The sequence below is a fragment of the Typopeltis vanoorti genome, chromosome 2 (assembly GCF_054136105.1).
Source record: "Typopeltis vanoorti isolate ZY-2024b chromosome 2, IOZ_Tvanoo_1.0, whole genome shotgun sequence".
In the NCBI taxonomy this organism is placed as follows: domain Eukaryota; kingdom Metazoa; phylum Arthropoda; class Arachnida; order Uropygi; family Thelyphonidae; genus Typopeltis; species Typopeltis vanoorti.
The window spans coordinates 23,831,217-23,844,534 of NC_143550.1; the positions used below are offsets into that span (position 1 = coordinate 23,831,217).

Here is a 13,318-nt window from a genome sequence, read left to right on the forward strand (position 1 = left end):
ATTCCTCTATGATTCTCACATTCAGTTTTATTTCCCTTTTTATATATGGGTACTATGAGAGCTCTACTCCAATCATCTCAAATTTGTCCCTCTGTCCAGGTCTTCTGAACTACGCAGTGCAGCCACTGTAAGAATTTTATACTTCTATAGAACTTACTTAACACCACTTTTAAGAAAAAACCAAGCCGGATTTCTAAAAAAACGATGTACAATAGAACAGATAAAAACTTACTGCTCATTTTAACCTTTATAAATTAAAATAAACATTAATAAAGAAGCAACGTTTAAAATACTTAGCTTCTATGGTCTACCTTCAAAACTCATACAGCAATCACAGCACCTTATAAAGATTGCAATGCTACAGTAATCTTTAAAACAGAAACATCTGAATCATTTCCAGTGACAAGAGGAGTCCTGCAAGGTGATGTACTATCATCTTATTTGTTTTTAATATGCTTGGACTACATCTTCCGGACCATCAACACAGAAGATCTTGGTTTTAACATTAAAACATCCACCCACACCATGCAAATAATTGATCTTAGCTTTGCTGACGATGTTGTACGTATTGATACAGAACCAACAAATGCACAAAAACATCTGTCTACTAGAGGCACAGGCTAAACTTATTGGTCTGCAGATCAACATCCAAAAGCAAAGTATTCTCAATAGGTTGTGAAAACTTTATACTTCATATCAACAATCAACTTCATAAACCCTTAGAAAGAGTAAAGTTTTTCAGTACCTTGAATCGTACATCAGCAATACAGAAAATGTAAACAGCTGGCTCTAGTCTTCCTCCAGATCTAGAAATCTTCATTTCTAGACTTTTATTCGCTTTAAAACTTTCTTACTTGTTCTTCTTTTCAATATGAAATTCAATATTATCCTGCTCAAGACTAAATAGTGATCACTTCCAATTTCAAATCCTCTGTACACTCTGGTGTCCTGCACCAGGGAGAAAACATCACTGTCAACAATAACATAGTCAATGAGACTTTTCTTATTCCTTGCCTCTTCTCTCCATGTGAATTTGTGCACATTTTTATGTTGGAACATGGTGTTAGTAATAACCAGTCCATGTCCTGAGCAGGAATCAACAGGTATTTGCCATTATTATTAGCTGTGCTGTTTTCTCCAAATTTTCCCAAAATATTTTTGTATGTTTAACAGTTTATTTGTATGTTTATTTAGATCCCCAACAAAGACCAACTTTTCCTTTTTCATTGTGTCAGTTTCTTTCTCTAAAGCCTCAAAAAAATTCCTCCACTTCTTCCTTAGTAGAACCTTCTGTGGGACCATAGGCACAAATAAGTCTCATTTTCCAGTTCCCCATTCTGATATTTGGCCATATCACTCTACTTGATATTGCCTGCCATTGAAGAAGATTAGCCTCGTATTTAGTGTTGAATACTTTAGCTCCTACTCCTTTTCCTTGATTATCATTGCCTGAATATGACATTTTGTATTTATTGCTCAGAAAGATCTCGCCAGTTTTTGTCTTTTCTGTTTCAGTCACCCTATTATGTCGATCTGGTCAATTCCTCAGCCAGCTCCATTTCTTTGCCATTCAGGCTTTGTATGTTGATAGTACCGATCTTGAACTCTGTTGATTTAGGCTATGTTTCAGATTTGTTCCAGTAGCTGACTTTTTGCTGTTTGACCTGGTTCCCTGGCGAAAACAACGGGACCCTTGTTTAACTGGGCGACACCCCAGCCATCATGAAATTCTGTCATGTTGTACCATCATTTTATATTGTGGTTTAAACCAATAAGAAAACAGTTTGATCGGCTACATTCCAAATTGCCAGACCATCCTCGTTTGTTCAGTATCCAGGTAGATACCTAACAGGGCAGATCATGAGAAAGTGAGGATTGGACATTAAGTCAGAAGCTCTGGTCTGTTCTCCACATTCCTTAAAAGGCTACGTGGAGGTCGTCCCAGTTATACAGCTTTGACCCTTAAGCACCCCATACTTTAGACTGAGTATTGTTAAATGTCATTTCCCTCTCACAAGAGGAAAATGACATTTAATATTCCCTAATTGTAAGCTATCACTTCCTCTCATCATGATTATTATGACATCATCAGTAAAATCTGTCCTTTGTTTCAGTGGTGTAAGAAAGTTGCTACTAGCAATTATACTTGATATTCCAGAATACAGTGGAGCTGGATTCTGGCATATCCAGAATTTAATTTTAATTCAACTTATACCACATCATGGTATTATCTGTTTGCTAAATAAGTCCTTTGCATATGGGAGTTGAATTAAAAATTAATTACAAATTATTTGATTAAATTCATTAAATAATTTATTTGGACATTTCAAGTAAGTCCTTTAATTGATTGATAATAGTTTGCCACCATGCAGCATCAAAGGCTCCTTGAAAGTTGAGGGAGATTAGTGATAGAGAGAGAGGAGTTCTTTTATTTTTTTTTAAATAAATTAAAAATATTTTATTGAATTTTATTATAAATATAGTGCTACAGTCAGCTCTCATTATATGCACTTCTGTTTCTGCATTTTAGTATATCCAGACTTCCTGCAAGTTGTGAATACTACTTTCAAACTCATGAATTGAGGAATCATGACAGTTTAAAGCCTACTGCTTGCACCGGTCTTCTCGGTGCTTATACAGCATATAAAATAATATGATGCATCTGATAAGTTACCATGACAGTGACTTTCTTTGTGCTTTGTAACATTTATAGTCTTATTCTACAATTTCTCTCATAGGCCATTCATCCTCCACAATGAAGACCAGAGTAGAACTGGAGTTAAGCAGGCTGAGTCTTTAAGAACAAACACTCACTCTGAAGTCATGTCTCAAGCTTGTGATTAATAGCATCATCATAACTGTGTTTCCTGAACATGACACATGTCATGTTGAGAAATTCTAATGTGTAAAGGTGAAGTCAAAAATGCTCTGAAATCCTCCAGGAAATTGTTCAGTCAGAAGTGAAGCTCAGGAATATTTTTGAAAAGTGACCTTCAGCTGAACAGCCTACCATATCTTAGAAAGCTCTAGTATGCTCACTGCCAACTCCATCTTCTCATAACCCCATTAATATGTATTATGTACTCCTTATTTTTTCAAATTCTTTCTTATACATAGTGATTTCAGGATATAATTCCTGTATATAATGAGAGTGGACTGTATATTAGAGCTATTTGTCTGAAAGTGACTGTAATCCAAAGTATTAACTTTACTGTTTATATGCTTACATTTACAATCTCTGCTTCTTACAGGATGGATTTCTCAAAGGAGCCTGTACTACAGCTGAAACGTTTATCTGAAACAGAGATTAAGCAGCATATTAGTAATTATGATTCAAAGAACTTTCAGCATCATGTTCTTTCCTTACCAATATCATCTGATGATGATGATAATGAAACCTATTTCAGAAAAAGGAAGAAAAGTATAAGTAAATCTCACATACGAGATTTCACATCCAAAGAGAAGATTGACTGGGATAAATATCGTAAAAAAAGAGAGAAGTTTTTGAAGAGAAGGCATCAGAAACAAAATTCAGATGATAAAGATTTATCTACATCAGTTAAAGACTATAATACCTGTTCTGTTTCTTCTTCTTCCATTTCTGATAGTGATGGAACTTCAAGCCGCTCAACTGTAAAATGGGAAGATAACAGTCCAAATTCAGAAGATGATGAGTCTTCATATAGTGATATAAGTAGCAGGAGTATGTCTTCAGGAAGTAAGTATGTCAGAAATAAAAAACCTGTGAGAAATTCAAGTCGACTGCAGGGAAATATAAAGAGATATGTCGAATTATCTTCTTCAGAAGATGATTTAGATTTGGAAGAGAATTATTTTAGCTCATCATTTAGACATAATCCAGAAAAAGAACTTGCCACAACACAGACTGAGTCAAACATTGTTGATGGCAAAAAAACTAATGAAAGAAATTCAAGATTGGATAATGGTGAAACTGCAAGTAATAACAGTTCTAGTTATTCAGAAAAAGTTAATCCTATTGTTAAATCTATGAATTCTGATCGTATTTTAGGAGATGGAAAGAAACAGCCTAACAAAGACAGTATGGCTAACGTTCCAAATGATAGAAGGCCATCATCATCCGGTGAAAATGCAAAATCTCTTACAGCAAAATTACCTTCATCCACTCAGAGCAGTCAGTCAAACTTGCATCAGAAATCTTCAGAAGAACATACGTTTAAACAACTTGAAAAACTAGTGGATTCACTTTTTTCTCATAGTAAAGCCAGGATGTCACCATTTTGTAAAAACAGCAAAACAGAACTTATTCAAGTTAACAGTGCTGATATTAATAAATGTGGTGCACTTCTCCATTCAAAACAGAATCAGAGGATTCAGTTTCCAGACTATCAGAGAAAGGATAATTTTATATATCCACATAGTAGTAACACAAAACAGTCGACAATTGGTAGAAATTCTGAATCTTCTGAAGCAAAAAGTTTCTCCTTGAATATTGAATTATTAGATAAAATTAGGCATCCTTCAAGTGGACCCTCTGAGAAATCATCTGATCTACTGCTGCAATCTGTAGATAAAGGAAAAAACTTTTCAGTGAACAAGGAAGCGGGTTCATCTCATAAACATTTTCTTGATAGTAAGCATCACGACTATGTAGGTCACATTCTTCAGGAAATGAATTCTCTTTCACAACCTCCTCTAACAAAAAAAAATAGTCAAGAAGATACTAATAAATCCTTAGAATGCAAAACTCTTCCCATTTTAGATGAGAGCCAGTTGGATGGAAAAGGTTTGGGAACTTTGTCACCCACTGTTATTTATATATCAAGGAAAGAAAGAGATGAAGATGATGAACTTAACAGCACTAATGATGAATCTGAACATCAAGAAATTTTGTTATCACCTGCAGATACAAATCTTGTAGGTGAAAAAAATAAAATTCTGAACCACTTAAGTTCACCTAGTCTTAAAAATAATAAATCACTAGAAAATAAATTAAACAAAGCTAGTCACATAAATTATAAAATAAAATTAATGGAGAACATAAGCCTTTCAGGAAGATGTTTTGAGACCATTAAACGATGTTCGCTTTGCAGAAATAGATATGCATTATCAAATGATCCAAAAGGTTTATGTGAACAATGCAAATGTAGACAAATTCAGGCCAAATTGAAAACCCGTATAGTTCCTAGACGGACACAAATGATTAAATTACCTACTTTTGCGCATAACATATCTAATAAGAAGGTGTTAAAGTTTCATAACTTTATACCTGGAGGTACCAGTAAAAAAGGATCTAAAGGTTCTATATCTACTAGAAAGGTTGTCCCAATTCAAAAGCATGGGAAGATGGCAGCAAAGGGTGGTTTGAAGAAAGAAGTTTTTGAGCGACTACCTGTGTATGAAAGACAAAGGCTAACATACAGGAATACGTTTAAGGATCACACAGAAAAATTAAAAACTTCAATAATTCCACTGAATGAAAAATCTGAACACTTGTCTTCAAAGCCACAATTGAAAAGGAACTATGCATACAATAATCATTGTAGAAATGTCCAGAAATTGAAGACCAAACAACATTTACCAAGAAAAAACTCAAGTATTCAAAATATGTGTTCTGATGAGGAAGATCAGTTTTATGTGAAAAAAAAAAGAAAATTGGAAAGAGAGAGATATTCTTCTTTTTCCAGTGAAACTGCTGTGTTGGATTTAAAGAAGCGTAATGAAGACACTGATGAAATGGGATCAGAACACTCCAAGAATAATAATAATAAGGCCACTTTAGAGACATATTGTGATAATAGGAAACAAAATTCCAGCACACGTGAAGGTGAAAGAAACTCTCAACAGCCTATAGGAAAGGAGTTGAAAGATATAACTTTAAGGCAAAAAGAAAATTCTGGTGGACATATGAAGAATGTTAGTAGGGGACTTTTTATCATGACTTTTTCTGAGGATGAAGAGCTTGGAAATTTTCCAGAGTCAAACAACAGTTCAAAAAATGAGCAAAAGTTGGAAGAAAAGCAACAGACACAAAATCAAGAACAAAAAGAAATAACAGACAATGGACAAAAAGTTAAAGTGGAAAAAGCTGAAGTAAAAAAGGGTCAGATGGTATCCTGTACTGGTGTGCAACCCGAGAATGACAGAGTGCTTCTTCTCACTCCAGTTTCCCTAGCTATTGTCACTGTTTCTGTTGTTCAGAATCCATCTAGTTTAGTTGTCACCCAATTAAGTTCCTCTGCTTCAACAGTAAATACCACGTGGAATTCCTCAATGAGAATATCAACTAGCTGTGGAGATGACAATTTGGGGAATACCAAAATAAATAATGAAAACAAGAGTGCTTCAGTAAATTTATCAGTGGTTGATAGTGAAAAGATGCCAAAGCATTTAGATGATAATGATAACATAGAGCAGGCTTCTCTAGCAAATTCTCCAAACATATCAGAGATTACTAATATGCCTAATGAATCATCACCAGATTATCAAGAATGGATTAATAATAATTCAAAATTTTATAAAATGGCTTCAGCTGAGTTAGATGCATTTGCAATTCTTAGCATACTAGATTTGGAAAGAGAGAAAGATCCCTACACATTTCTTGTAAATAGACTTATAAAGGAGTACAACGAAGCAAAGAGTATGTTTAGCATTGATACACAAGCATTAGATTATAATGCTCAATGTGATCTTCTTCACAGAAAGCAGCAGAAAATAAACAAAATAAAGTGCCTTGAACTGGCATATATGTTATTTAAGAAATGGAATTATAAGCTCCCCGATTTTAGTGAAGCTATGGAAACAATTTATAAGTTAGGGTCTCATTATATGTCAGATACTGAATATCCATCTCTTACAAACAAATTGGAAAGGGAAGCTATTCGTATATCATCACTTACAGATAATGAATGTCAATCTAAATCTCTTCAGACTTTGAGTGATAACTTGGAAGGTAGTGATACAAAACAAACATCTGTTGATAGTGAAACCACTCAATCCTGTACAGAAAGTGGCATTAAAAAGAGCAAAACAGAGCAAAGTACTGTTAAAGATCAAACTGCTGTTGAACAGTCATCCAGTGAAAAAATTCTTAGTATTAATGGAAGAAAAAGGTCCATCGATACTGAAACATTTGACACTGAAAGTGGTGATCACTCTCTCAATAAGCTGGCCTTAGAATGCAGATCAACACCAGTTGATGCCAAAGAATTATTACAAATTTCAGAACGTGAATTAGCTGATTCAGTAGTAACAAATATATCAAATCTTAATTTAAGTAATGTTTCTGTTCCACTTACTGAGCGGCCTTATCAAATGAATGAAGAAGGTAAGTCACCTCTTCAGCTTTTATCAGAAAGTATTTCATGTTTAATAAATTGTAAGAATACATCCAATAGTCCCCTTGATAAAGGACCTTTGTCAAGCATGTCATTATCAGGTTATTCATATTCTACCTCGAATCACGAGCCAGTCAACAAGATTTCTGGGGATCTTGCTTTGCTTGGAAATAACAGCCAGTTTTTATCTGGAATTTCCAATATAGGTCCAGGATACATGTCTTCTCAGTTACTGCCATCAAATGCCATCAGCCATCTTCCAGCATTTAGTAATAAAAATGAAATCCCTCACAAGATAGAAAAAACTGATACACAAAGTTCATGTGCTTTTAGTTCTACTAAACCAGTTGCTCCACCTTCTCCACTGAACAATACATATGGTCCATCAGTTAAAGGTGTATTTCTGCCAAACCAAGGATATAATTCTACAGTATCAGCAGCATCAACTTCAGTTGTTTCTTTTCATACAGCATTTTCATCACTTCCAAGTTCAGGTGGTTCTGTAGCACAAAATCATAGGGCACATGCAGCAGCTGCAGCCGTTTCACAAGCAGCTGCAGCTACAGCTGTTCCACAGGCGATTATCGTACCAAATTCATTTGATGTCCCCCAGTCAAGACCTCTTATTCTTCCCAATACATTGCAGCCAATGGGCATTAATCAGTATCATCCACAGCAGCAACAAGCTTTGTGTCAGCCATCACCTGTGAATGCATCACACATTATCAGGATGCCTCAAACACACAATACCTCGACTGGACCTTTGAACCATAATCAACAAATGATGGTTAGGCATGTGGCATATAGTAATGCTAATAGTCCGGTTGGTCGCCACTTAGTGCCTCTTGCACCAGCCCCTCCTAGGGTTGCTGCTGCTATAGCTCCTCCTCATCCTCCTCTAGGAGCACTATCCTATCCAAGACAGCCTTCAGGTTACAATGTGGTAAGTATCTATGATGAAATAGTTGTAAAATTATATGTTATTACAAAAATAAAAAAATAAGTTTCATTAACTCATTAATAAATAAGTCATTAACTTATTGATGAATAAGAAAACTAATATGGGAAGTCTTGCTTCAAATAATATCACTGTTGGCCCTATTTTGCAAGGAAAGACATTGAAAAGTAGAGAACTTTTAATGGCTTTTCTTTTAATGTTGTCACCAGTTAAAGCCTTGTTGGCTGAGTAGTTAGTGCATCCACTCTCCAGCCAAGAGGCTGTGAGTTCAAATCCTGCCAGGGGGGCATGGATGTTTGTGATTATCCTAACTTTTTGTGGAAAAGGCATATGTGATCCTACCACTTCTTCTAGCAGATGGCTTCACTCTCAAAATCAAATGAGGTGCAGGAGTCAAATTGTTGGTCCTAATCTCTTCCTCACCAGTAATCATTCTGTGGTCAATGTCTTCTAGACACATTTTTGATTACATTCTACCTAATGTTGATTTCCTCTCCTATGGGGCACAATTATTTAAGAGACTATTGTATATAGTCTCTTGAAGCTTTCATACTCATCTGGCATCTGTCCTATAGCTTGGAAGTAAGCCTTTATTCTACCAGTCCCCCCCCCCCCCCCCAAAAAAAGGAGATAAAAATCAATCATTGAACTATCACTCTATTGCCTCTCCCCTTAATACTTTCAAAAATAATGGAAAAGGTCATCAACAGCCAACTGCTTCACTACTTGAAGACTCACCAATTACTTTGTGATCACCGGTATGAATTCCACCATTTATGTTTCACAGCAGATATAGCAACCTCTCCCACCTCTGGATTGCAGGTCATGGAAAAGTTCAAAGAGACTCAAGTTGTCACTCTTGATATTTCCAAGGCATTTGATTGAGTCTAGCATCATGGCCTTCTTACCAAACTGCCATCTTATATCCTTCCTCTTATGGATGGATTGCCAACCTCCTCTCCTGTCATTTATTGCAGGTCATGATGGATGGCTTTCTTTCATCAGATTTTTCAATCATTGCTGATACACATGAGGGTTTTGTGCTTTCTCCTACTCTTCTTCTATACATCAATAATCTTCTCTTTCTTGACATGGAATCCTGTTCTTAGCTTTGCTGATGATAGGACTCTCCACTTCTCATTTTCATTTTCAAAACCTTGTGGTGCTTAGGTGATTAACACTGCAAGCGATGCCATTAATATGGATCTCCACTACTCTCAAATGGGATGAAGATAACTTGGTGATTTTAATGCCACTAAAATGCAACTCTGAAAGAATCTCCAGAAAGGAAAACCATGCCTCACTTTTGACAGCGTTTGGTTTCCCATTCAGGATCAGTTTTTTCCTTTTTTTGGTTAAATTTCACATCTAATCTTGGCATAAGCATATCAGGTTCATAGTCCATGCAGCCTGCAAAAAGTGTGGTATTCTCTTTCTGTTCCGAATAATACTTCTCTTTTGTTCAACTAGTGACACTTTATAAAGCTCAAATCTTTTTGACATTGGAATACTGTTATCACATTTGGAGTAGTGCTCCTAAGATCTTCCTCAGAATGCTTGAGTATATTCAGAAGTGAGCAGGTTGCTTAATTGATGACCCAGCCCTCACTGGCTCCTTCCAGTTACTTTTCCATAGATGCTCTGTTGCTGCATTATGTCTTTCTATAATTATTTTCATGGGCGCTGTTCCACAGAACCAGCCACTACCATCCCTCCACTCTTTTGTAAACATGTACAAACATGAGTAGCTGCTTTTTAACACCCACATAATCTCCAAACTTATCAACCCAATTCTTCATCCTCTACCTTCATTCCCTATGCCTCTACTCCCTGGAACAGTCTTCCTCATGCTATCTTCCTCAATGAATTCATCCTTCAGGTTTTCAAGAAACATTTCATGAAATTCATTTCCTCTTTCTAACTACTTGCCCACACATGGCACCTCCATATCACAAGTCTGGGGACCTCTCATGTGTGGATTGATATAATAATAAATAAATAATAAAAATTCTCTGAACATAGTGCTGATTTACTTGCTAGGACTTTAGATATGATTTCTTCTTTTTCAGGAATGCTTTTTTAACTTCTTTGGTCTACAATGAAGTTGATCTTTTTATATAATTGTAAGTTCACTATATGCCTCTTTGGGTGAATCAGTTAGTATTGTCTTCAGATTTTGTTACTGGGTCTTCATGGTTTGGTTCTGGTTTTTGAACTTTAAAAGAGCTGCTCAACTTTGATTCTTTGTGAAACTTTTTTATGTTTTTTTAATATGATATTCATTGTTATTCTTCTTACAACTAATAGCATTCACTTCCACTTTCAGATCTCTTGTATAATTTCATATCCTATCAATCTGAAGGTGTCACAATCAGTAACAACATTGTCAGTAATACTCCTGTTATTTCTTTTTCTTGGAACATAGTGTTTTTAACAACTAGTTCATGTTCTGCATTGAAACCCACAGCTACTTTCTGTTATTATTAGCTTAGCTTTTCTCCAAATTTTCCGGAACATTTCTATCTATATGTCTGGCATTCATTTCTGCTGCTTAGATTACCAACACTGACAAGCATTTTATATGTCATTTGCTTTCTATCATGACTCAATATTCTTACTTCACCCTTAATAGTATCTTCTTTGCTACCATAGACACAAATAAGTCTCATTGTCCAATGTATCCTTTTGAAATTGCCCACACCATTCTGGGTGTGGGCAATTTCAGATTTCAATTTCTCAATAGCAGAAATCCCCTGCTATTCAAGAAGTTTATCTTCATGTTTTATGTCGAATACTGTAGGTACTTCATCCTTTTCCTGATTGCTATTGCTAGAATATAATATCTCATATTTGTTATTTATATGTAGTCTTATTCATTTAAGTAACAACAATTATCTCAGCATAATACCTCCGTAATTTCTTTTGGTGAATTTGACTTCTTTTCCATTGTTATGTTGGCAATATGTGTCTTCAATTTTGCTGACATTGAATGTAAGTTTGTTCTAGTAGCTGATTTTTTGCTCTTTTACTCTAGTTCCATGACAGTGTGTGTGATGGGAGAGCTTGTTTATTTGAGCAATGCTCCACTTTTCCTATTCCATCATTTTTTCATTCTGTTTAACCAGGTAGATGCCTAACAGTTCACATCATGTAAAAATGAGGATTGGACACTGGGTCAGAAGTCCCCTGGTTGGTTTTCTGCATTCATTACAGGCTATGTAAGACATCCTCTCATTTATCTAGTTTTCTTGATGGGAATGCCATTACCTAATTTAATTTATTCTTGTTATTATAAAGAAGAAACGTTTTACTTTATTTTAATTTATTTAAAAAGTTTAATTAATGATCAGGCTTTACTGAGTAAATATTGCAAGATTGCATTTATTCTTGTTACTAAGAAACCTCCATAGAATAACAGACTCCATCCCTTATTTGCTCAGTCATCAAACTGTTTGTCATATTAAACCTTAAACTGATTTATACTCTGGCATTCCCTCTACACTCTGCATGAAAAAGAAAAGAAAAAAAAAAAATCTAATCCTCACTCATTTCTTCACCACATCTATGCAGCTTCCTCTCATTCTTTCCCTCTCTCCTTTCATTCTCTTTATAACATCTTCCATATTAATTCTGCAAAATCTCCTCACCAACTTAATTGTCAAAATTACATTGCCTACTCTATAATTTACATATCCTCAACTCTTTTTCTCTCTCTCTGTAAACAACATTCCAGAGTTCTGATATTGCATTCATTACTCATCTTTGAAACTCTGCAGAGTTTTCTCATTATTGTGGAAACCAGGTAACCACTATGATAAGGAAGTCTCTTGTGCATTGGCACAGAGGCTTCCTTATCATAGCACATCCTGAATGTCATCTCTATCTGGAACACAGTTCTGCCAATGTAATAATGCACATCTCCACAACTCTGCACTCAAAAGTTCTCTGTAAATATTGAAATTTCTTACAATATTTACAGTGCAAAAAAAAAAAACAAAAAAACTCAGAAATGATAGTGAAATTGTGAGTTTGCATAGCGCAACTGTACTTAAAAACACATATTTAGACCATGTCACTCTACATCATGTACATGCAGCTCATGTGTTTTCATTGTGAATCTACTGGTTGTTCTAATTTGAAAGTCATACTGAAGATGCTCTTGAAACAGGACAAAAATTTTATGCTAATAGCAATGTACATAAAGCCATATTATCTTTGACTAGTTATATTCTTATTCTTCCAGTACCCTGTTTAACTCTTTAAGTTGGTATGCAGTTGTAATGTAGTATTGGAGTAAGGTCATTTTCACTATTCACATCATAAATTAGCTTAGTGTAATTATATACTTGAATGTTTTGCATGATGTAAATGTAATAGCTTTTTAATAATGTTATTTTCAAAAACACACAATTATCTTATCTGAAGGTACCTGTTGATATAAACAAAAAATTGCACAATTATTGCAGTAATTAACTTTATTGAAATGAAAGTACAGATATTTTGTACTGAAAATAACAATACATCATCAGTGCATAGAAGCAAGCAAATCAAAGAAACGGGAATGCAAGGTACATACAGCAATTGGTTTACTAATTAAAATGGTTGCTACTTGCTAGAAATTAATATATTAATAAATAATAAAACTATTTTTGATGTTTACATACAATGAGAATCTCAAAAAAAAATTGGGGGGGGGAGATACACAATCATTCTGATTCAGGTTTGGCCAATGTAAAAGGACTTCACAACTTTCTTTGAAAAGATTTATCTTGCAAAGACGAGTCATAGATCAGATCACATTTTTTATTGACATGACGTGACATCGTGAAAAGATAGTCTGGCTCCATTGCTAGTGTTGAACATTTTCTGTTATTTTATAAACTTTATTCTCTGTCCATAAATTCACTCTTCATTATGGCAACAAATGAAAAGAAATGCAAACTACAATTTATAGCTTTGTGAAACTGCAGACCAGAGGTTAAAGTAAGAGACCAGAAAGTATTAAAAACACTGAAGGAAATTGTTCTTTTATGTTATCAATTAA

At 34.9% G+C, this 13,318-nt stretch overlaps 1 protein-coding gene across 2 annotated transcripts in view; it reads left to right on the forward strand.

Annotated features, from left to right (window-relative positions):
* The window catches only part of LOC150108875 (uncharacterized), a 201,364-nt gene that overhangs the window by 146,994 nt on the left and 41,052 nt on the right, over positions 1-13,318 (forward strand). For both annotated transcript variants that reach the window (XM_090404009.1, XM_090404018.1), the window contains exon 4: positions 3,252-8,259. In XM_090404009.1, coding sequence (XP_090260135.1) covers positions 3,252-8,259 — 5,008 coding nt within the window. The remainder of the gene's footprint in view (positions 1-3,251; positions 8,260-13,318) is intronic.